At 43.7% G+C, this 23,857-nt stretch overlaps 1 protein-coding gene across 10 annotated transcripts in view; it reads right to left on the bottom strand.

Moving 5' to 3' along the window:
* Positions 1 to 398: 398 nt before the first annotated feature.
* Positions 399 to 23,857, bottom strand: part of LOC308665157 (small ribosomal subunit protein eS21) — a gene marked incomplete at its 3' end in the record, with an annotated part of 82,269 nt that continues 58,810 nt past the window's right edge. The window contains exons 1-6 of one of the 10 annotated variants that reach the window (XM_081322838.1): positions 14,569 to 14,629; positions 11,767 to 11,860; positions 9,176 to 9,239; positions 8,372 to 8,443; positions 1,180 to 1,235; positions 399 to 459 (exon numbers count right to left, since the gene is read on the bottom strand). In XM_081322838.1, the coding sequence (XP_081178964.1) occupies positions 450 to 459; positions 1,180 to 1,235; positions 8,372 to 8,443; positions 9,176 to 9,239; positions 11,767 to 11,816 (252 nt within the window). In that variant the 5' untranslated portion in view covers positions 11,817 to 11,860; positions 14,569 to 14,629. Of the gene's footprint in view, positions 460 to 1,175; positions 1,236 to 8,371; positions 8,444 to 9,175; positions 9,240 to 10,842; positions 10,933 to 11,766; positions 12,773 to 12,849; positions 13,298 to 13,483; positions 13,547 to 14,568; positions 14,630 to 17,787; positions 17,879 to 21,177 lie in introns of those variants that run through there. The other 9 variants (XM_081322840.1, XM_081322832.1, XM_081322839.1 and 6 more) reach the window with 9 other exon arrangements.

The raw sequence follows: 23,857 nt of genomic DNA, 5'->3' as shown, positions 1-23,857 counted from the left end.
GCCACATGACCACGGAGACGTCCTCGGACAAGCGCTGGCTCTTCAGCTTTGAAACGGAGATGAGCACCAGCCCCTAGAGTTGGAAACAACTAGCACATATGTGCGGGGGAACCTTTACCTTTTTATTAATTACTGTTTGTTCCACAACATAAACCATCCACATTTTTCCCACTCAAGAAATTATTTCCTACGGCAGAGGCGACATACAGAAGGCTGCACTGCCTGAAATGTTAGGCAGCCTTCAGTGCCACTGAAATCGATGGAATTTATTTTAAAGTTAATTACGAATAGGATTGTATTCTTAAACGATGAACACCAATAATGCCTTAAACTTAAAAATTATCCACATGTAAAGCATTCTGCCTGTTATGACTTGAAATGATGCACTGCACGACAAATGTTTTCCAATGGTTTTATTTTCTAAGAAATCCCATATTACGTTTCTTCAGTTAGAAATTCCTGCAAAGACAAAACCAAACACAGGGTGGTTAATGTTCCCAAAAATTAAGGATATGGGCTCACAGAAATTCCTCCCTGGAACCTGCCCTATTTGACTTTCTTAAATAAAATAATGGTCGGCTGAAGCCCTATGCTACATCTGAAAATATGCCCAGAAGCACTGAAAAACAAGGGAGGGGGATACTTTCATATGGAAAGGGTAACTATAGATTTCCTTCTGATAATATAATTAATAAAGCTGAAAAGGGACCTTGGAGGTCCAAACCCCTGCACAAGCAGGAAACCTTTATACTAGGGGGTCTTCAAACTTGGTCCTTTTATGACTTGTGGACTTCAACTCCCAGAATTCCTCAGCCAGGCATGCTGGCTGAGGAATTCTGGGAGTTGAAGTCCACAAGTCATAAAAGGGTTTGAAGACCTGTCTTATACCATTTCAGGCAAATGGTTGTCTAATCTCTTCCGGAAAAACTCCAGTGTTGGGAGCACCCACAACGTCTGGAGGCGAGCCACTGATGTGATTGTTCTCTGTCAGGAAACTTCTCTTCATTTTTATAAGAATCACTTTTTGTGAAATGAGCAGCTATAGAAACCTAATAAATACATAAGCGTTTTCACCAAGGCATATATTTTGAGAATATACGATATCCATTATGTGCTATCAAGCAAAACAGAAAACAAAAATGCATTATCCCAGTTTCCAGACTTAAATGTCAGACTTACTTGGAAACAATTCCATCATTTTTTGCCAGTCGCAGAATTGAGTCATCGGACTCCCCCTGAAAAATAGTTTTATAGTTAGGCAAGACGAAGAAATTGAATTCATACCCTGAATTTCAATCTGAAAATGCTTAGGTGAATTTGAAAGGAAATTCATCGGCAACTAAAAGGGCAACAGTTTGTATCAGCCTTAAGAATAAAGTGGACACTAAGCTGATGTTGAATTTAATTACGGCAGCGAGACTTTTAGTAGCGCAATATTGGAAGAAGGAAGAACTGCCGACTATAGAAGAATGGACTTTAAAAGTTTCCAATTTGGCAGAAATGGCAAAGATTTCAGCGTATTTGAAAGACCAATCGCAACAGAGATACATTGTGGAGTGGAGAAGATGGATTGATTATATCCAGAATAAATATGGGACTAAAAAGTTTCACTTAGCATTTGAATAAGTAGTGGATTTATATGATGTATAACTAGCTTGTAGTTATTTTGTTAAGAGTTAAAGTGCGATAGAATTTAATATTGTATTGTTGTTTGCATATTTTAGATTATGTTTGTTTGTATTTTTATACCCTGTATTTAGCTCTGGGAAGTCAAGGAGGGGGGGAGGGGAGGGGAGAGTTGGGGAGGGGAGGGGTTTTGTATTTAAAAATGTACTGTAAAACTTTTCAATATAAAAAAAGAATAAAGTCCTATTGTATACTTATTTGCTAAGTTTTTAAGATTAAATAATGGCCAAGGTTTAAAACCTATAGTTACAAGAATTCATAATTATAACAGTCTAAAACCACAATACAGAATTAGTATTTCTTTAGTGAAGATAGGTAAAGCATTCCACAGTAACACATTGAGACTGAAATGGATAGTCCTAAAGTCTCAGATATGCCTTTTTTTCAAGAGGCAACTGGACTTTCTTGTTTTCCTTTGAAGACGTTTCGCTTCTCATCCAAGAAGCTTCTTCAGCTCTGACTGGACGGTGGTGAATCCAGAAGAAAGTCCGGTTGCCTCTTGAAAAAGCACCTCTGAGAAAACCATGACCTGGATGACTGAGAATTTCCATAAACGTAGTGCTAAAGTGGTTTGACCCTGAAACAAGTCCATTCTAATGTTGGTCTGTTTCTTGAAAGGCGGTCTGTTTGAGGTTACAACATTCCACGATGGTACATTTTATACCCCAAAATTATATACCGTATATACTTGAGTATAAGCCGACTCGAGTATAAGCCGAGACCCCCCAATTTTACCCCCAAAAACTGGTAAAAGTTATTGACTCGAGTATAAGCCGAGGCTGGGAAATGCAGCAGCTGGAGGCTGGATCCCCCGAAAGACGTCTCTGCTGAGATGAGAGAACGGGGTGGCAAGCCGCCGAGAGAATGGGGCGGTGGAGTGCTCTGCCGAGAGAATGGGGCGGCTTGCTGTTCTCTCGGTGCAGCACGGCAGAGGCTGGATCTCGCGAAAGAAGTCTCCGCTGAGCGAGAGAATGAGGCGTCTCAGCGCCCATTTTCTCGGCGAAGACTTCTTTCGGGGGATGCAGCTTCTGCCGCCCCTTTCTCTCAGCTGCCCAGTGGAACAGCTTGCCACCAGAAATCAAGAGTGCTCCATCACTGGAGGTTTTTAAGAAGAGACTGGACATTCACCTGTCTGAGATGGTATCAGTCAGTGATGGCGAAACTTTTAGAGACCGAGTGCCCAAACCGCAAGCCAAAACCCACTTGTTTATCACAAAGTGCCAAGGCAGCATCGGCATTCTGGTGCCCTCGGGGAAGGGGACAGGGAGGCGCCTCTGAGTGCCGCCTCTGGCACGAAAAAAAGGGGGAGCAAAAAATGGGCCACCGTACCGCAAGGCACAAAAACGCCAACCGCCGCGCCGCAGGGTGCAGATACAAGGCACCACACCACGTGAGAACGGGGCTGGGCTAGTGAGTATCACGCAGGCACTAGCCCCGCCCCCTTTGCAGCATGTGCCTGCTCGTGGCCCCGTGCGCGCATGCACGCATGTAAAATGCTTCCCCCTCCCTTTTCTTCCAGTCCACCAACCGACAAGGACCTGCTGCTGGCAGCGGTGGTGGCGCACGTGCCAACAGAGAGGGCTCTGAGTGCCACCTCTGGCAGGCGTGCCATAGGTTCACCACCACTGGTATAGGTCCTCCTGCTTGAGCAAGGGGCTGGACTAGAAGACCTCCAAGGTCCCTTCCAGCTCTATTCTATTCTATTCTATTATTCTATTCTATTCTATTCTATTCTATTCTATTCTATTCTATTCTATTCACTTTCTATATTTCTATTCTATTCTATTCTATTCCATTCACTTTCTATATTTCTATTCTATTCTATTCTATTCTATTCTATTCTATTCTATTCCATTCACTTTCTATATTTCTATTCTATTCTATTCTATTCTATTCTATTCTATTCTATTCTATTCACTTTCTATATTTCTATTCTATTCTATTCTATTCTGTTCTGTTCTGTTCTGTTCTACGTTCTGTTCCATTCCATTCCATATTTTCTATTCCATTCTGTTCCACTGTCAGAGCCCATCGGAGGCAACCCAGTCAGCCCAAACAGGAGTTACACTAAGGCTACGCAGCCTCTCCTCTCAACCTGAACCCCTCCTTACCTTTCCTTTTATCTGCATCCTATTTTTAACTGCCGGCTCTGCCCTGCCCTATTTTGTCCTTCAGCACTCGTGAGCTCATCAAGAACAGAAGGTAACCGTGGGGGGAAAGGCAGGGCAAGATCTGCAAGATCCCCATTTGCATTTGACTTTGCCATCCCATCTGGTTCGAGATAACACATCACACACACACACACACACACACACACACACACACACAGAGAGAGAGAGAGAGAGAGAGAGAGAGAGAGAGAGAGAGAGAGAGAGAGAGAGAGAGACGCACACCTCAGCAAAAAAGAAAGAAAGAAAAAGAAGTAGTAGAAGAGGCAGAGAGCCCCTGTGGGTAGGAGTGAGGATGGGGAGAAACAGCAAGAAGACCGGGTGGGGTGGGGTGGGTTAATCACTAAACCTTCCAGTGTTTAACCAAAGCAGCTTTTGCATTTGCCTCCGTTTCCCTGCTGAGTAAAGCCAGACAGGAGGAGAGCAGTTACACACAAAGAACTGGGTTACAAATAAAGGTAACGGCAAAGAAAGTCTGTGTTAGAACCCTTGAAATGACAGGCGATCCCACATGGTGAAAAGAAGCGCGTAAGCCAAACTTACTCCCCTTCGGAAAGGCGCATTTACCGCGCAATCCCAGGAACCCTAAAAAAGGAAGCCCGGCCAGCAAAAGAGCCTGGGGATCCGAACGAAAGGCGGCGGTCCCTGCAGTTGAACTAAGAATGAAAAAGATGGGAAGTGGCTGCTTCTTTAAAAGCTCTCTTCTCTCAGGGATGCCCGAGATAGTGAATTGCAAGCAGAAATGAATTTCTCCTTCCGTTTCTGATCCGCGCAAACACCCAAGCGTGAACGCCATCACCTGATAGCTTGGGTGCCTGTTCAATTCGTTTGAGAGAGAGAGAGAGAGAGAGAGAGAGAGAGAGAGAGAGAGGATGAGGATGAGGAAGAGGATGAGGATGAACGAATTTTGCAGCGCGTTTGCTTTCAGTTTTCAATGAAGAAGGGAATGTTCTCCACTTCTCGCCTCAACTTTTTCTTTCCTCAGGAACCAGAGGCAAGGGCTTTCTGTTTGTTTGTTTGTTTTACCACGAGTTGACAGTTGGGCAGAAACCAGAGGGGGAAAAAAAAGAGTTTCGGGCTTCGTGGGAACCGAGGAAGCAAAACAAGATGCAAAGTCTAAAATCTATAGGCTCATAAACCACCCCAGTTTCTTGAAACAAACCGGGATTTCTCTACCCCAACCTTGAAACCATGGATCGAGTGAATCTCTTTACCGAAGAATGTGATGAACGGGAGAAGGTGAGTCTTCGCCGAGAAAATCTCAGCGCCCATTTTCTCGGCGAAGACTTCTTTCGGGGGATGCAGCTTCTGCCGCCCCTTTCTGTCAGCTGCCCAGCTGAGAGAAGGGGGTGACAGAGGCTGGATTCCCCGAAACAAGTCTCCGCTGAGACGAGAGAACAAGGCGTTTCTTTCTCCCCCCCCCCGCTTTTGCCGCTTTTGTGTGCGTGTGTGTGTGTGTGTGTGTGTGTGTGTGTGTGGCCCATCTGCAAAGCTGCCGAGGAAGGAGAAGCAGGATACTGGTTGGGTGGGGGAGCGGCAAAAGCGGGGGGGGGGGAGAGAGAAATGGCTCCGCCTTTGGTTCCCCCTCCTAAAGCACAGGGGCGCTAGAGAAAGTTTGGAGTTGGGTAAGGAAGCGCAAAATTCAGGAAGAAAAGCGGGGCGGCGGGCGAACGGGAGACCTGTACAAGGGGGAAGGGGAACTCTCTGCTTTTGTGCGTGCGTGCGTGTGTGTGTGTGTGTGTGTCCCATCTGCAAAGCTGCCGAGGAAGGAGAAGCGGGATACTGGTTGGGTGGAGGAGGCAGTGGCGGCGGCGGAGGCGGCCGCAGCACCGGCAGCCTTCCACTTTTGCCGCTTTTGTGTGTGCGTGTGTGTGTGTGGCCCATCTGCAAAGCTGCCGAGGAAGGAGAAGTGGAGGAGGCAGTGGCGGAGGCGGCCGCAGCACCGGCAGCCTTCCGCTTTTGCCGCTTTTGTGTGTCTTTGTGTGTCTCCTTCCTCGGCAGCTTTGCAGATGGGACACACACACACACGCACACACAAAAGCGGCAAAAGCGGAAGGCTGCCGGTGCTGCGGCCGCCTCCGCCGCCGCCACTGCCTCCTCCACTTCTCCTTCCTCGGCAGCTTTGCAGATGGGCCACACACACACACACACACACACACACACACACACAAAAAGCAGAGAGTTCCCCTTCCCCCTTGTACAGGTCTCCCGTTCGCCCGCCGCCCCGCTTTTCTTCCTGATTTTTGCGCTTCCTTACCCAACTCCAAACTTTCTCTAGCGCCCCTGTGCTTTAGGAGGGGGAACCAAAGGCGGAGCCGTTTCTCTCTCTCCCCCCGCTTTTGCTGCTCCCCCACCCAACCAGTATCCCGCTTCTCCTTCCTCGGCAGCTTTGCAGATGGGCCACACACACACACACACACACACACACGCACACACAAAAGCAGAGAGTTCCCCTTCCCCCTTGTACAGGAATGAAAGGCCCCCCAAAGGAAGCCCAGCCTCTTCACCGCACCGATCCACTGAGGAGGAAAAAAGCTTATTTCTATTGCCACGTGCAAACTAAATTAAAACAACTTGGGAAGCTCGCCCATGGGCTGCATTTAGAAGGATTTGGGGGCTTTTGTGATTTGCTTCGCCTACAAGTGCCTTAACCACGACTAGCCCATGGCTCCAATTCAACAAAAAACGCTCTCTCGGTGCCTTCCAGATGCGCGAAGGTCACCCTGACTACAACCAGCCTGGGATTTGGAAAGGCTTCCCAGGTTATTGGGACAGACTGGCTTGAATACGTGGGGTAACATTTTTCAGGAGGAGGATCCTTATGTCCACCCCAATAGGGCATCTTCCCCTCACAAATCTTCCCTTCCCTTCCCTTCCAAGCGGGAGCCCCGCAGCAAATGACCCAGCGTTTGGACAGCGTGTGAATGGGCGAGCGTCGCCGTCCCCAAACAATGCAATTCCTTGCAGCGATGCGGACAAGAGGGAAAGGAAGCCCAGCGGCCAGACTGCGCTCCCGCCCTGCCTCCCCAAGGGCTCCTAATGGCTTGCTGCCCCGCGTGAGCCCGCTGGCTGACGCTGGCTCCTCTCTCTCTCTCTCTTCTTTCCTCCCTCCCTCGGTCTCCCCCTCCCCCTTTTCCGGCTCAGCCCGTCACCAGGAGACCAAAACGGGGACATCATGGCAGAGCGGAGGAGACACAGGAAGCGGATCCAGGTACCGGGCTGGCTTATCTCCTCCCTCTTTTCGCAACCGCTCTGCGGGATGACTTTCCCTTTTCCTTCTGGCTCACCCCCCCTCCCCCGCCCGGTCACCCTTCCCTCCCTCCTCCCCCTCCGCCTCCTCCGAGGCCGCCGCCAGTCAGCATCTCTCCTACCGTTTTTGCGGCTTTTCCGTCGCCCCCGCTCCCCCTTCCCTGCAGAGCCGGCCACATCCAGCGCCTTCTTCCTCTGGAGGGAAGCACCGAAGCCTCGGCCGCGCGGAAGTCCTCGGTAAAAATTTTTTGTTGACTGGAGTATAAGCCGAAGTGGATTTTTTCAGCCCAAAAAGTGGGCTGAAAAATTCGGCTTATACTCAAGTATATACGGTACCCCAATTGCAATGTATGGCTGTGAAAGTTGGACCATAAGAAAGGCTGCCAAAGAATCGAGGCCTTTGAACTCTGGTGCTGGAGAAGACTCCTGCGAGTCCCTTGGACTGTAAGGTGATCAAACCGGTCAGTCCTAGAGGAGATCAACCCTGACTGCTCTTTAGAAGGCCAGATCCTGAAGTTGAAACTCAAATCCTTTGGCCACCTCATGAGAAGGAAGGACTCACTGGAGAAGAGCCTAATGCTGGGAAAGATTGAGGGCAAGAGAAGAAGGGGACGACAGAGAATGAGGTGGCTGGATGGAGTCATTGAAGCAGAAGGTGTGAGCTTAAATGGACTCCAGAAGATGGTAGAGGACAGGAAGGCCTGGAGGAACGTTGTCCATAGGGTCGCGATGGGTTGGACACGGCTTCGCAGCTAACAACAACATTATTTTAATATGTATGTCCCTTTTATTATTTTTACAAATAACTCAAGGTGGTGAACATATCCAACACATAATCCTCCTATTTTCCCCACAACAACAACCCAAAGTTGGTTGGCCTGAGAGGGACTGGCCCAAAGTCACTCAGTTGGCTTTCATGGCTAGAGTGGGACTTGAGCTCACAGTCACCCGCCTTCTAACTTAATGTCTTAACTACCAGACCAGGGGTCTTCAAATTTGGCCCTTTTATGACTTGTGGACTTCAACTCCCAGAATTCCACAAGTCATAAAAGGGCCAGGTTTGAAGACCCCTGCACTAGACCAAACTAGCTCTAACATTATGCAGTATATTAATGTATGGTACATTACTTTAACTGAGTTGCTACAAGAAGAAGAACTGGAATGGACATACATATGCATAAATACAATGTGTGAAACTACCCATCCTGTATTTATAAACCATTCAGAAATGGGCAAACTCTGAACCGTTGAAAAACCATTAGACTTACCATCCGACGAATTGCTCCGCAAATGGCATATGCTTTGAACTGGCCATTCACTCTGCCTGTAGCTTTGTCAACCTGCCAATGGAATTAAGGGGGGTTCAATTAAGAGGGTTACACAATCATACCTGAAAGTTGAAAGGCACAGAATATACTTGCTCACTTTTATGTTTTACATATCTACATATCTAGCCAGTTTGACACTCTCGGCAAAGTTCATTCCCATCTCGAACAAATGGGTTTAAAGGAAAAGATGCATTTAAGGCTAGAGTCACCGGAATATTGCAAACTTGGGCAAAAGTCCCACTTTACAGAATCATTTTTCGTTACGGCTATTTTACAGCACATCAAAATGAAAGGGAAAAAAGGCAAAGTTTGAAGCAATTTTTAAACCAGGAGTCTTCAAACTTGGCCCTTTTATGACTTGTGGACTTCAACTCCCAGAATTCCTCAGCCAGCATGTTGAAGACCCGTTTTAAACTTTAAAAGAAGCCTACAACAAATGACGATTTCAACCTCTGTTACATACAATATTTTGTTCTAATCATATTCGTTCTCTCTCCTGCCTCACTGCTAGGTTTCTGTTTGTGTTCTGAAAGCTTTTGATTTAACAGTTGTTATTACATAACAATCAAGTTCTGGTTTTGTTTGCCTGCGTTAGGAATGACAGCTTAATGTCTAATGCCCATACATCCGGGATATATTACCCCAAATAAGTAAAATATTTTTTTACTATGCAATTGCAACAAGCTGTTTATTTTATTTGAAACACAGATGGCTTTCAATTTGGAGTACTGATATTTTACTTACTTCTGCAACATTTATTTGGATGGAAGCGTGGTCTTTAGCACCAATTATCCGATTGCTAGCAGAGCTGAAGGGAAAGGAATATATAAACAGAAGAACTTAAAATCAGACCCTGGTCTAGAAAAAATGCTGTTATCTTTCTAGATAACTCTCATCATGTAGCATTAATTCCATTTCTTGATGTGCCAACTTACCACTCTTTTAGCAGAAGTTCCCACCACAAGAAAAAAAAACCCAGAATCGCTCTTATTAAGACATTCTGGGAGGGCAGCTATGCTAATCTATGGTAACATAAAATCAGAAACTTTTTTCCTAACTAATTTACACATATAATTTTTCACAAGCTGCAGGATATGTTTTATGCCTTTTAATGAATTATATTAGTCAGAAAAGGTTATGCCAGATTCTTCCTTATAATTACTTTTTTTTACAATAGTAAATTATGCATATAGAAGTATCTACTAGTATAACAAAGCAAATCTCCCTATGCGTGCATAATCCACCGGAATAAAACATAATGCCCAATTAAGATACAATAAGGTTAAATTGTAATTTGAGTTAAAATCATAAATCAGAAAGCTACTGCTCTCTGTGAAAGATCTTTCCTGAGAAGAAAACAATTTTTCATCTATAGCTGAGCGCTCATTTGGGTATAAAGCTAACCCATGTTCCAATGTTTTTTAAGTTTGCAATTCTCTGTTTTGGAGGGTCCACATAATATTGAAAGGTCTTCCTTCCCTTTAAAAATAATCACAATTTTATTTTATAATCTGAAATTGGACAAACTGCTAATCTGAGCGATAACTGATACAAACAAGGCATTTTCAATAATAATAAATTTATGATTTTTCTCTCATGTTAACTAAATTTAACTAACCAGTTTGGTCTAGTGCGGGGGTAGGCAACCTCGGCTCTTTTATGACTCATGGACTTCAACTCCCAGAATTCCTGAGCCACCTGGCTCAGGAATTCTGGGAGTTGAAGTCCATGAGTCATAAAAGAGCCCAGGTTGCCTACTCCTGGTCTAGTGGTTAAGGCATTAGGCTAGAAACTAGGAGACTGTGAGTTCTAGTCTCACCTTAGCATGAAAGGCAACTGGGTGACTTTGGGCCAATCCCCAGGAGACGGTGAATTCTAGTCCCACCTTTAAAGCCAGTTGGCTGACTTTAGGTCAGTCTCAGTCCAATTCACCTTTCAGGGTTATTGTGGGGAAAATAGGAGCAGGAAGATTGTGTAAGTTTGCTGCCTTGCATAATTTATAAAACTAATGAGGGCAGTCTAAAAACACCTAAATAAATAAAAAGTACTTTGCGGCTATGGTGGAAAAGAAATGAGAGAGAAGGTAGCCACCAAGGCAAGATTCTCACCGCACGAAACAAGAGGAGCCTGATGGCCTAGTTCAGGGGTAGGCAACCTCGGCTCTTTTATGACTCATGGACTTCAACTCCCAGAATTCCTGAGCCAGCCATGCTGAGGGGAAAGGGAGAGGTTTCCAAGCTGAGCTATGCTGGCTGAGGAATTCTGGGAGTTGAAGTCCACAAGTCATGAGGGGGCCATAGTTCCCCCATGCTGGCTCAGGAATTCTGGGAGTTGAAGTCCACGAGTCATCAAAGAGCCGAGGTTGCCTACCCCCTGGCCTAGTTGGAAATATTAGGCATGATACTACTTGCTTTCATTCATGGAATAACTGAACCAAACTGTCCCAAATTTGCTTTGTTGGGCCATCGGAACATGTTGCAATAACTTCCTTCTGGAAAAAACTATAGGAGGGGGAGGAAAAAAGCACAAAGCCATCTGTGATTGGCGCCAATTATTTCCCCCAAGTACCGAGAGGACGGTGAGCTAAGCTTGCAAATAATTTTGCCTTGCAGCAGTGAGAAGCCTTTCATGCTTTCTGAGCTTGGTTGTTTTCTTGCAGATGTTTCCTTACTCAAACTAGGAAATATAATCACTGCCACTGGCACTAGTTTGGATGGTGAAACATCTGCAACAATATAATCAAGCGCAGAGAGCATCAGAGACTCATTCCAGCCCTGAGTTACAAATATTCTCTTTTATCGGTACTTACAGCAGTTTAAAACAACTACCCAGAAAAGTGATGGTTTCCCTTCACCAGATGTATTGAGATGGAAGGTGGAAAGCCAGGCCTGAACTGCCCCTCCAAATCCTTATAAATCCCTGGATATCCTGCAAGTTGTGTCTTACACCTAAGAGGCTGAAGCTGGTACTTTCCTAGCTAAGATTATTTTACCAGATTACCAGACTATATTTACCGTGTTGAGCTTTAGAGAGCCATAAAACTTTGGATTTATTTTTTTAAAACCCAATGGACAATTCATACAACCTGGCACCTGTTTTGCTGTTTACCGTTGCATGGGGCTATAGTCTTTATAATTTTACTATACTACAGTTTTTGGGATTGTTAGTTTTGTTATTCCATTTTACTATTTTAATTGAACTAGAAGGGAATGTAAGACACTTAGGAGTCCTGATTTGGAATCCTGTGTGAGATCAAATAAGTAATAATACAGCCATATCAATTTTCAAACCATCCTAAGGAATACACACAATTTCTGATGATCAGATTTACTCACCATTTGCGAGGCACATAGAGATCTACAAACTCCCCAGCGTCGTTCTGCATTATGCTTCTTTTATTTGCCTCAAATCAGGTGCAACAGGAGATTTCTAAAAAGATTATTGCAAATCATGGAGTTATTATGCTAATCTGGCTTTCCCCACTGACTTTGCTTGTCAGAAGCTGGCTGGGTAGGTTACAAAAGGTGATCACATGACCCCAGGATAATGTAACTATCATAAATATATTCCAATTGCTAAGTGCCTGAATTTTGATCACATGACCATGGGGATGCTGCAAGGGTTGTGAGCGTGAAAAACAGTCCCGTCACTTTTTTCTGTGATGTTGTAACTTTGAGAATATTATCTGTAGCTGCCCATTTGCACACAGCTTTACAGGATAAAAACTGGAATTGTTAATATTGGCTTACACATCTTTTGGGAACAAGATTGTATCCAGCTGGCCACTACTCCCTCATTAAGATAATCCTGTGTTTAATAACACTCGAGATACATGAATGGCGGGATACAGGATCTCTCCATCCTTACTACAGAAAGACCCTTCTCTTTTCACAGGTGTTAAGCAGGAATACACTCAAGCATTTCCTCATTCTCCTTGGCCAGCACAATTACCAGCCACTCTGAAGACCACAGAAATTATAGATACATATATGTGGAAAACAGGCTGTAGAATAGCTGCATTCATTTGCTCTGCTGTATCTGCTTCTAGGAGACAAAACTCATAAACCTGAGTATAAAAATCTGCAAAGCCTCTCTATCTTTCTTAAATCAAGGTTTTCTCAACAGCTCCAGTTCTATGACATGCACGAACAAGCAGGGGCCCATTTTCTAGATTCTCATGTCTCCTTGAGCATTAAGTGAAGCAGAAAGGATGGGCTTATTGATCGCAGACACTGGTTCAAGATTTCTCCTAAGGAAGGAAGAAGGATGGATGGATGGATAACCTTTTACTGTGGGCACGGCACACACCAAAAATGAAATTTAGTTGCCCACTCCCAAAGTGAACACATACACAACACACACCTAAACACACAATATACAACATATGCATAGTTATCATTAAAAAACAAAAACCTAACCTTCATTTGCCTTGAACTGGAAAGATGGAGATATCTCACATCATCCATCAGATACCTGGCTGGGTCTGACAGGAAAGGGCAGAATCTGTTCTCCATAGGTCTGAATGCAGACCAAAAAGGATGGATCCATGATACAGGAAAGTAGAATCAACGTGAGGGGAAAATAAACCCGAGAAGCCAAGCTTTACTTGCTTTCTAAAGAGGAACCAAGGGAGGTGGGTAGTGGGGTGCCCCAGGGCTCTGTTCTGGGCCCAGTGCTCTTCAACATCTTCCATCAACGATTTGGATGAAGGGATAAATGGGGAACTCATCAAATTTGCAGACGGCACCAAGCTGGCAGGAATAGCCAAAACTCCAGAAGATAGGCTTAAGATACAGGAGGATCTGGATAGACTTAAACACTGGGTGCTATCTAACAAAATGAAATTCAATGGTGAAAAAAGTAAGGTTTTACATTTAGGTAAGAAAAACCAAACATACAGGTATAGTACTAATTGTGAGAGGGATCTCGGAGTCCTACTAGACAATCACTTCAATATGAGCCAGCAGTGTGCTGCAGCTGCCAAAAAAGCCAACACAATGCTAGGCTACATTAACAGAGGGATAGAATCAAGATCACATGAAGTACTAATACCACTTTCCAATGCCTTGGTAAGGCCACACCTGGAATACTGCATCCAGTTTTGGTCACCACGATGTAAAAAAGATGTTGAGACTCTAGAAAGGGTACAGAGAAGAGCAACAAAGATGATTAGGGGGCTGGAGGCTAAAACATATAGGGAACGGTTGCTGGAATTGGGTATGTGTAGTTTAATGAAGAGAAGAGTGAGGGGTGACATGATATCAGTCTTCCAATATCTCAGGGGCCGCCACAAAATAGAGGGAGTCAAGCTATTCTCCAAAGCACCTGAAGGCAGGACAAGAAGCAACGGATGGAAACTAATCAAGGAGAGAAGCAACCTAGAACTAAGGAGAAATTTCCTGACAGTTAGAACAATTAACCAGTGGAACAACCTGCCTCCAGAGGTGGTGAATGCTCCAACACTGGAAGTTTTTAAGAAGAGACTGGACAGCCATTTGTCTGAAATGGTATAGGGTTTCCTGCCTGAGCAGGGGGTTGGACTAGATGTCCTCCAAGGTCCCTTCCAACTTTATTATTATTATTAGGTGGTGGTTCCCCTTCGCAGGAAGCGTGGACGGGACGGCCAAGCAGTCGTTAAGACGGGAAAAACAGCATAGAAATGTAACAAATGAAGCTGTCTGGGATACTTGTAATTGTTGGGGGCAATAAGCTGACTTTGTAATAATGCCGCTTGGGGTGTGTGTGGAAGCCCTAATAAGCAGGCATATACATAGAATGAAGGCTACTGCTAAGCTTGTAAGCCGCCCTGAGTCTTCGGAGAAGGGCGGGATATAAATGGAATTAAAATAAAAAAAATAAAAAACAATAATTTGGAATCCCTGCAGTAGCAGGGGGTTGGGCTCGATGACCTCAAGAGGACCTTCCCACCCTAGGCTCTACCCTCCTAATGGGGCTTGGCTTTCTGCATAGGCAGCATTGGGAAGAGGAGGGTCGCGGGCACGTTCTTCCTTCCCCGCCCCGCAGTAAACCTAGAAACATCCCCCCCACACACACTTCCCGCCGTGGTCCGACCGGCCCGGGGAAGGCGGCGAGAAATAAAAAGGCGCCGCCGCGAACCCGGCCAGGCCTCGCCTCACCTCCGCACACGCCGCGAGCCCAAGCCGGAAAAGGAAGAGGGCGTCACTCCGAAGCGACTCGAAAGCTCGCGGCCGAAGGGAGGGGGGGAGGAAAGACACGGAGCGGCGCGCAGGAGATGACGCCATCAGAACGCGAAAGCGGAAGTGAGGGCGCTACCTGAGGGCGGGGCGCAGGGGGCGTTAGCCACGCCCACGCCTTTCTCCCGTTGCAGGGAGGGGATGCCCAACCTGAGCGCGCGCTTTTGGCAGCGCTGGTGGAGCCGAGGAGAATGCAGAAGCTCCCAGCGGGAGAAAGAAACGCGCACCGCTTAGGCCAGGGGTAGGCAACCTGGGCTCTTTTATGACTCGTGGACTTCAACTCCCAGAATTCCTGAGCCAGCATGGCTCAGCTTGGAAACCTTTCCCTTTCCCCTCAGCATGGCTGGCTCAGGAATTCTGGGAGTTGAAGTCCACGAGTCATAAAAGAGCCCAGGTTGCCTACCCCTGGTCTAGGGCATTTCAGTGTATTAGTTAAGCATTACCTCAGGGATAGGCAACCTTGGCTCTTAGGACTCGTGGGCTTCAACTCCCAGAATTCCTGAGCCAGCATAGCTCAGCTTGGAAACCTCTCCCTTTCCCCTCAGCGTGGCTGGCTCAGGAATTCTGGGAGTTGAAGTCCACGAGTCATAAAAGAGCCAGGTTTGCCTACCCCTGGCCTAGGAGCTCATGCTGGTTGGGGCATTCTGGGACGTGAAGTCCACCCATTCTTAAAGTTGCCAAGGTTGAAAAAAGACCCTCATCTAGATTGGGTTGGACTTCCAAACTTCAGCTCCCATAAACCATTGCCCATGATTGGGCATAAGGGGAGTCCCAGTCTCTCAGTTGGAGGGCATTCCGCAGAACAGAAAACTATCCTGGGATTCTGCCAGCTGAGCCTGTACGCTCGCCACACCGGAATGGTGCATCCACTTTTGGTCATCACGATATATATATAAATATAAAAAAATGCTGATAGGCCCTGGAAACTGCAGAAGAGCACCACAAAGATGATGAGGGATCTGGAGACTAAAATATATGAAGAAGGGTTACACAAAATAGGTACATCTAATCTAAAGAAGAGAAGGACTAGGGTTGACTGCCTTCCAATACTTGAGGGGCTGTCACAGAGAAGAGGGGATCCATCTGTTCTCCAAAGCACCTCAGGGCAGCACAAGAAGTAACGGATGGAAACCTATGAAAGAGAGATGCAACCTACAATTGAGGAGAAATTTCCTGACGGCGAGAACAATCAACCAGTGGAATGGCTTGCCTTCAGACGTTGTGGGTGCTCTTATCACAAGAATTTTAAGAAGAGGCTGGACCCTATACCATTTGTCTAGGCCAGGGTCTCCTGCTTGAACAGGGGGTTGGACTAGACTAGAAGTCCTCAAAGTTCCCTTTCAACTCTGTTATTTTGTATTTTTGGCTTCTGCCAGCTCAGCAGAGATGATGCTGTTGGGCAAGGGGGTTGAACTGCAGGCCAGTGGGCCGGTTGCATCATGCGGAGGCTGCGCCCGCTCCAGCAATGCAAAAAAAAAAGTCGCGATATGTCGCAACACGTCATGCGACGTGGTGAGTTTTGACACCCGTGCTGTTGGGCATCAGGTAGCATTGCAAAAGGATTCCTCTTCACTCTGGGCAGCCCTCCACCATAGCACTAAATCTGGCTTCCTGAGAAGACAGTTGGTATTGCTCCTTTGTAAAGCAGTAGTTTCAGCAGGAACTGCCAAGCCAGCCGGCTCTTCCGCTGTTGTATGGTGATGGAACTACTTAGGGCCAGATGGGTCTGGCATGGATCACAGCACCTCAAAATGGGAAGGGAACTCAACCTGCCAATTCAGTTCTTGCTGATGGGAAGTGAAGCACAGCAACCAACACCAAGAAGCTATTTTGCATCTCTGCCCCATTCTCCTCTTGACCTACCTGAAAATGACAGCTGCTTGAACTCATTCCCCAGGCCCTTCTTGGCACTTGTAAGGGTAGGCAAATGACAAAATATGCTTAATAACATCACACAAAGGCTGCTATGTGTCATTTTGACATCATTGTGGTTTGCTGAAGCTGTTGCTATTTGCTTCCTGGGCATGCTTTGCTCTTAGGATTTGACAAATTAAATTAGGTTAGGTACACACCGCTGATCTGATACAAAGTTGAACATGCAACAATTGGAAGAAGCTGTGCTTGACAGGGAAGCATGGAGAACACTTACCTATAAAGTCACCCAGAGTTGGACACGACTAAATGGTTAAAACAACAGACAGCTAGTCAAAATTGCAAGAATTCACCATATGCCATTTTCCCAGATAATAAAGTGGAATATCACTGCAAACTATACTGGACAGTTGTGGAGAAACATTTCAAGCCCTTGTACTCTGGAAGTTAAAGGTCTATTATCCTCCTGAAAAAAAAATCAGCATACCCTTTAATCTTGTATCATCTGAGGGCCTCTCTAATTTGGAGGAAAAAAAATCAAAGTTGCAATTAACAATATTGGTTTTGGTGGAAACACAATTGCGATCATTGCAATCCAGCTTTCAGTTTAATCCCAGGATGAAGATGTGAATCTTGCTATACATTTTCCAAGGAACATAACATATCATTTAAACCAATTAAAAAAAATAGCTTTCATTTCTTCTGTGAACATTTGAATTTTTCCCTTTCTCTATTTTGGCAAACCTTTTCTTTTTAAACTATTCTCTCCACTATCACTGTTTCTGCTACACAGCATACTGTATATTCTGAGTTATTGTGATGTAACTCAAACCAAAAATAGGTAACCTGTAGTGACATTTCATCTTTCAGCATAAAATGTCTTTGTGTTGGAAGTTAAGTTTTTTTTACTTAAAAGTTGGTAAAAGCGTTGTCATTAATTCAGAAATATTTACCTTTCACGTTACCTTGAACCTGGTTAGATTAAAAACTGTCGTGTCCCCTTTGCTTTATTATTAGCGAATGGCATAGAGTTAGAAATTCGGTCAGCGTGGCTACAACATGCATTTATTATAGGGTATTTGAAGTTACCCATTACTACATTCTCTCCTTGGAAGATGCACAGTTCACCTCCATCTCAAGATCATCCCCCATCAATATGAACACCAATGATAGTTTTGAAATCAGGTAATCCTTGAGAGATTGTTTTTGAAATTTGATACTATACCTGCTTAAAGAGTCATGCATACAAGACTCAGCATACCTTGCCCTTCCTATTGAATTTTTGCTGACAGCTTGGGTTCAAGACCCCAGTGCCACGTGACGGGGTGAGCTCCTGTTACTTGCCTCAGCTCCAGCCCATCTAGCAGTTTGAAAGCATGTAAACACAAGTAGATTAATAGGTACCAGTTTGGTGGAAAGTTAACAGCGTTCTATGTGTCTTTGGCATCTAGCCATGCTGGCCACATAACCAGGGAGATGTCTTCAGAGAACGCTGGCTCCCTCAGTCAAGAAATGGGAGATGAGCCCCGCGCTGTAGAGTCAGACACAACTGGACAGGGAAGCTTTATCTGAATCTTTCCATTTTATAATGTATTTATTTGACTTCTATGGCAATTCATCTTATGAAACAGGCCTGGGTAGTTCACAGCACTAAGTTATCCTTCCCCCTTTTTATGATCTAACATACTTTCATCCTCATCCCCTTAGAATGATTTGAACAAGAATCAACCCGTTCCAACTTACTGCACTCTTCGTGGGCCTATCATCTCTGTGAACACAAACTACAGGTATTCAGTGATTTAACATTTCTCAGTTAAAACCAGGTAAATATGGTGAAATGTATCCAGAATGCACATATTTGTTGTATGGTAGCCACCTTTCGGCTTTCGGCTGCCGAAATGATACCACTCTAATGGCAGAAAGTGAAGAGGAACTGAAGAGTCTCTTGTTGCGAGTGAAGAAGGAGAGTGCAAAAGTTGGGTTGAAACTAAACATTAAGAAAACCAAGATCATGGCATCCAGCCCTCTCAATTCCTGGCAAATAGATGGGGAAGAAATGGAGGTAGTGACAGATTTTATTTTCCTGGGCTCCAAGATCACTGCAGATGGGGACTGTAGCCAAGAAATTAAAAGACGCTTGCTCCTTGGGAGGAAAGCCATGGCAAATCTAGACAGCACACTAAAAAGCAGAGACATCACCCTGTCAACAAAAGTGCGTATAGTCAAGGCTATGGTCTTCCCAGTTGCAATGTATGGCAGTGAAAGTTGGACCATAAAAAAGGCTGAGCGCCAAAGAATGGAGGCCTTTGAACTCTGGTGCTGGAGAAGACTCCTGCGAGTCCCTTGGACTGCAAGGCGATCAAACCGGTCAGTCCTAGAGGAGATCAACCCTGACTGCTCTTTAGAAGGCCAGATCCTGAAGCTGAAACTCAAATCCTTTGGCCACCTAATGAGAAGGAAGGACTCACTGGAGAAGAGCCTAATGCTGGGAAAGATTGAGGGCAAGAGAAGAAGGGGACGACAGAGAACGAGGTGGCTGGATGGAGTTACTGAAGCAGGAGGCGTGAGCTTAAATGGACTCCAGAAGATGGTAGAGGACAGGAAAGCCTGGAGGAACGTTGTCCATAGGGTCGCGATGGGTCGGACACGACTTCGCAACTAACGACAACAAGCCACCTTTGCTCCAACCGTGGCTATTTTTAAGTCCCTCCTATTTTGACGTAACTACAGCATCCAATATCCCGTGGCATGTGCCATTTTAATTGTGGGTGCTGAGAATTATAGTTCAGTAGTTTCCCGTTTTTTAGTCTTTACGGCAAGGCTCTCAATTCTGGAGACACATCTTGAACATATGCAGGTTCCAAAACAGCCTGCACTGTTGCGGTTACTCCTTATGTCATAATCTATGAAACAACTCCAATAAGATGCACTGAAGACTACGAGGTGTGAAGCCTACCATGTACTTGCAAATAGGTTCCAGTTTTACTGCAAAAGTAGCCACTGATAGAAAGGTCCATAACCAAGCTAAATATAGATGCCACAAAAACAAAAACAAAAACCCCGATCAACCCCTTTGAGATTACACTGAAGCTCATTGATTCTGCAACTTTGTTTTGATAAAATATCCAAGGCTGATTTGCATTGTCTAATAATATATCACTGATCAACAGATCCTAAAACGTGGGCATTTGTTGAAAGAGGTAACCTGTATATAGTTATAATTGGAACAGTAGTGAGCAGCTATTTATGGATTTTTCCCCTATTCGTGCAACTAATGTGAAGGCTCAACTTGCTGACAGTTCAGATTACAAGAGAGGAATATACAACTAAGTCACTATTACATATAAGCTATGTTTTCTTCCAGCATATTAATATTATACATCAAAGAAGTATTGTGAAAAATATATGTAGGCAAGTTTTAAGATTTTGACACAATCAGTGCTAACAAACTAATACTATTTAACAGCAATCCTGAGTAAACTTTGTCTTCATAGTCAATATTACACTTAATACCGGTATGACAGCTAAAAAGTAGTAGTAGCCCTATTCTGAAACCCCATTATTTACTCCAAAAGATCCTAGCAAAGAAATCAGTTTTATCAGCTTAATGGTATAAATGGTATTTATATTAATGGCTTAATATTCTGATACCAAGTTATAGAATATTAGGAGGTAAAATCTAAAGCTATAAAAGATTTCAAGTAAAGCTAAACCTGAACCTCTTTATATATATGTGTGTATGTATGTATGTATACGTACGTGTATAAATATCTATATCTATATATCTATCTGTATGTATGTATGTATGTATTTAGATTTTTTTGCTGACAAAGAATTAAAGGGAGACTAGTATAGCTATTCCAGCTTTTTGGCTCTCATCAGCTAGCCAAACCCTTCTGAGATTCGAACCTGGGCAGCTTGCATGTTAGGCAGTCGTATTAACCTCTAGGCCACAGGTTCTCCTCACTTCTGTCAGCTGGAAAAAAAATATCTAAATTTATAGTTTATCGCAGTAGCGACTTGAGCCTGCAAAACGCTCCTAGATTGGGGCTGAAAGGCAAAAGTAATCATAGCAGTAGACCAAGGTGTTCGATTAGACCGGTTTCACAGGAAAAAAAAACTTAGTATGTATGTATATGTATATATAAGGGACACGGTGGCTCAGTGGGTTAGGACGCTGAGCTTGTCGATCAGAAGGTCGGCAGTTTGGCGGGTCGAATCCTGAGTGCCGCGTAACAGAGTGAGCGCCTGTTACTCGTCACAGCTTCTGCCAACCTAGCAGTTTGAAAGCACGTAAAAATGCAAGTAGAAAAATAGGGACCACTCAGGTGGGAAGGTAACAGCGTTCCGTGCGCCTTTGGCGTCTAGTCATGCCGGCCACATGACCACGGAGACGTCCTCGGACAAGCACTGGCTTTTCGGCTTTGAAACGGAGATGAGCACCGGCCGCTATAGTTGGAAATGACTAGCACGCATGTGCGGGGGAACCTTTACCTTTACCTTTATATGTATATATACATACAGTATATAAAATTCTAACTTTGGAATCAGCATGTCTAGAAAGTATTTGTTCTAACATTTAACATTCAGTTGTTCATAAAATCACAGGCTGACTTTTGTGCAGAGAGGAAACAGAAAAAGACACACCACAGTGTTTTAAAGGGTTATTTATGACACAAACCTGAAATATATTCAGATGTGCTAAGTTATAAAATAGGTATCAAAACATTCAGTTACACAAACATTCAGTTATTAACAAATTCATTCATTTCATTTGGAAGAACAAAGTCAGACAATATACAAAGCAGAAACTTAAATTTAGGACAACACAAATCTACTAACATAAAAATATACAAACTCCAATTCAGAGTGTTTTCTTGTGCTGAAGGTATACAAGCACCATTATTTACATAAGAATCTATAATTTAAACTTCAATTGTCAAAAGATTAGTTATCTTACTCCAAAGATAGTAAATTGGGATTTTATACTGGATCTACGTTTGGTTGTAATAATAATAGTTACCACGCAGTGGCAGATATTGCATGAACAAGGAATACAGTGAGTCTCAGGTGAATGAGAATCAACCCCAAAAATTAAGGTATGAAATTACAAACACATCACACTCTCCATATTCACTACAGTATTCAATAGTTGAACTGTTCTATGTAACTCAATGTACAAAGTCAAAATGCAAAATTAAAACAATGATGATACTCAATTCCTCATTCTTTTGAATCCTGAAGCAACATTGTCTCGACTATCAGGCAAGATTTTCAGTCTCTTCCATCCAAAATATATTTCCAGGTTTAATAAAAGACCAGAACAAACCTTTTGTCAATTATATAGACCACTGCAAATTTGCAAGTACGTATAGAGATCATCCGAAGAGGGAGAAGAAAATCAGAACCCCTGATTTACAGGTAGGTCCTTGGTGCTAAAATAAACTTCTTTAAAAAAATTGTACCATCGGTCATTATAAATCCACTTTATTATCTGAAAAGGTGAACTCGTACCATTGCTTTATGCCTTATTTTTTGAGTGAGCATGCTTTTAAGTATTACAAGGAGAATAGCCTTCTCCAACCTTACATTCCCCAAATATGCTTCCCAACTCTCAGAGGCGCTATACTAACGGCCTCTGGAAACCAGCAACCAATTGCAGTAGAAACTTACTTGTCCAAATGCCTGCATATCAGTAAATGTTTTAACTAAACTTTACGTTTTTCCAAAGGAAATTTTTCCCCCAGAGTTTAATTATGACAGTCTTTTCAAGCAGCCTTCTGACAACTGTATTTGCCTGAAAAAAAGATAATACCTGCCTTACTTGGAAAACTAAGTAAATATTTCAAAACACACTGTAGTTAATGAAGTCAGCTGTGTTTAAGTTTATACTGTTTAACAAGACTGGAAGAATAGTGTAAAAAAAACAATCTTATCACTTTCTGTTCAGGTGATTTTTAACGCCCCCACCCAATTATTTCTAAAGTTTCCTGGGTAAAACTGGAATGGCATTCTACACTGTCGAAATCCAGAAAAGAAATGAAACATACCACATTTTTGTTGTTGTGAGCAATAGTTAAGCTACTATACATTATATCAAGAAATGCTACAATTAGGGTTTGACTGGTATTAATACAATGAGGTGCATTAATTTCCAAGCCATGATTAGAAAGCCATTCTCAACTGGGTTGGCTCAAACTTCAGTAATAAGCTGACTTTGGATTAAAAATATTTTTCCAACTAGTGTTTGTTCATGCATAAGTGCAAGGAGGTCAGTGATAAATCAAAACTCTTCATGCTAAATAATGCATTCTCGGGTTTTTCTATTCTCTCCCTTCGTTCCAGATGTTTCTAAGCCCCTTTGCAACTTTCCATCCCAAAGCCTATGTATTCCCAAGTTAAAATTTGTGGCAATCTAGGTACCAAAAGCCCTCTATTTTAATGAGGCTCATTTTCTATAGCCCAGAATCGTTGACTCTACCATTTCAGATTCAACCAGGCATGTGGCTGTATGTTTAAGTGCCTTTGTTAAACAGCAATCACCGTCATAAAACAGCTTATCGGAGAAAATTTGTTCTCTAAACTTCTCCCAAGTGTGCTTTGTTTACTGTACACACTGTCATGATGGTAGCAGCGCACCTGTGCTTAAAAATGTGATTTTACACCTGCAGTAGTCCATTCCAATCTGATGCACCTTTATCTCCCCTCTTATTTTGCAAGATCTTTCTCTTTTTTTTCCTCTCTCACTAAAACTGGCCAAACTTACACTTAAAAAAGTAAAAGAGTGTGGACATTAATCACAATACCCAAATAGTAATTTTGTTCACTGGCGAATGTCACACATGTACACAAACACTTTGATTTATATCGCAATATTGCTTAGGGAAAAAACAAAACAAAAACCTGACAGCCATTGACTCTTCTTGTAGAAAGTTAGTTCATATTTTAGCATCTAAATCAATGTATTGTCCAAGTGTATAAAAACTGCATCTGCTCAGCACGTTACTTAGACATTGGCGTTTATCAGATTGGCGGTTTGAATGTGCCTTTAAAAATCAGGTTCGTGAGGAACATCACAGTGACGAAGAGCTTGGAAGAACCTCTTTTTTTGTTGTTTTCAAAGGAAAATGTTTTACAGAAGTTGGATATGCTGAGTTTCATTGGCTTAATATAGGTAATGACAGCAGTACTGCCTGAGACATTTACATGTCAGTAGCACAGGAAAGACAATATATGAACACCTTGTTATAAATAAAAGAGTTATTACTTTCAAGCTACAGAAAGCCGGAACAGAAAGATATCAGTCCTAGAAGCCACGTCAAAATTACTGCCGTGAAAT

Source organism: Vipera berus (genome assembly GCF_964194415.1).
Source record: "Vipera berus genome assembly, chromosome: 3".
Taxonomy (NCBI): Eukaryota; Metazoa; Chordata; class Lepidosauria; order Squamata; family Viperidae; genus Vipera; species Vipera berus.
The sequence above is the reverse complement of the archived record's forward strand: the minus strand, read 5'-3'. Positions and strand labels throughout refer to the sequence as shown.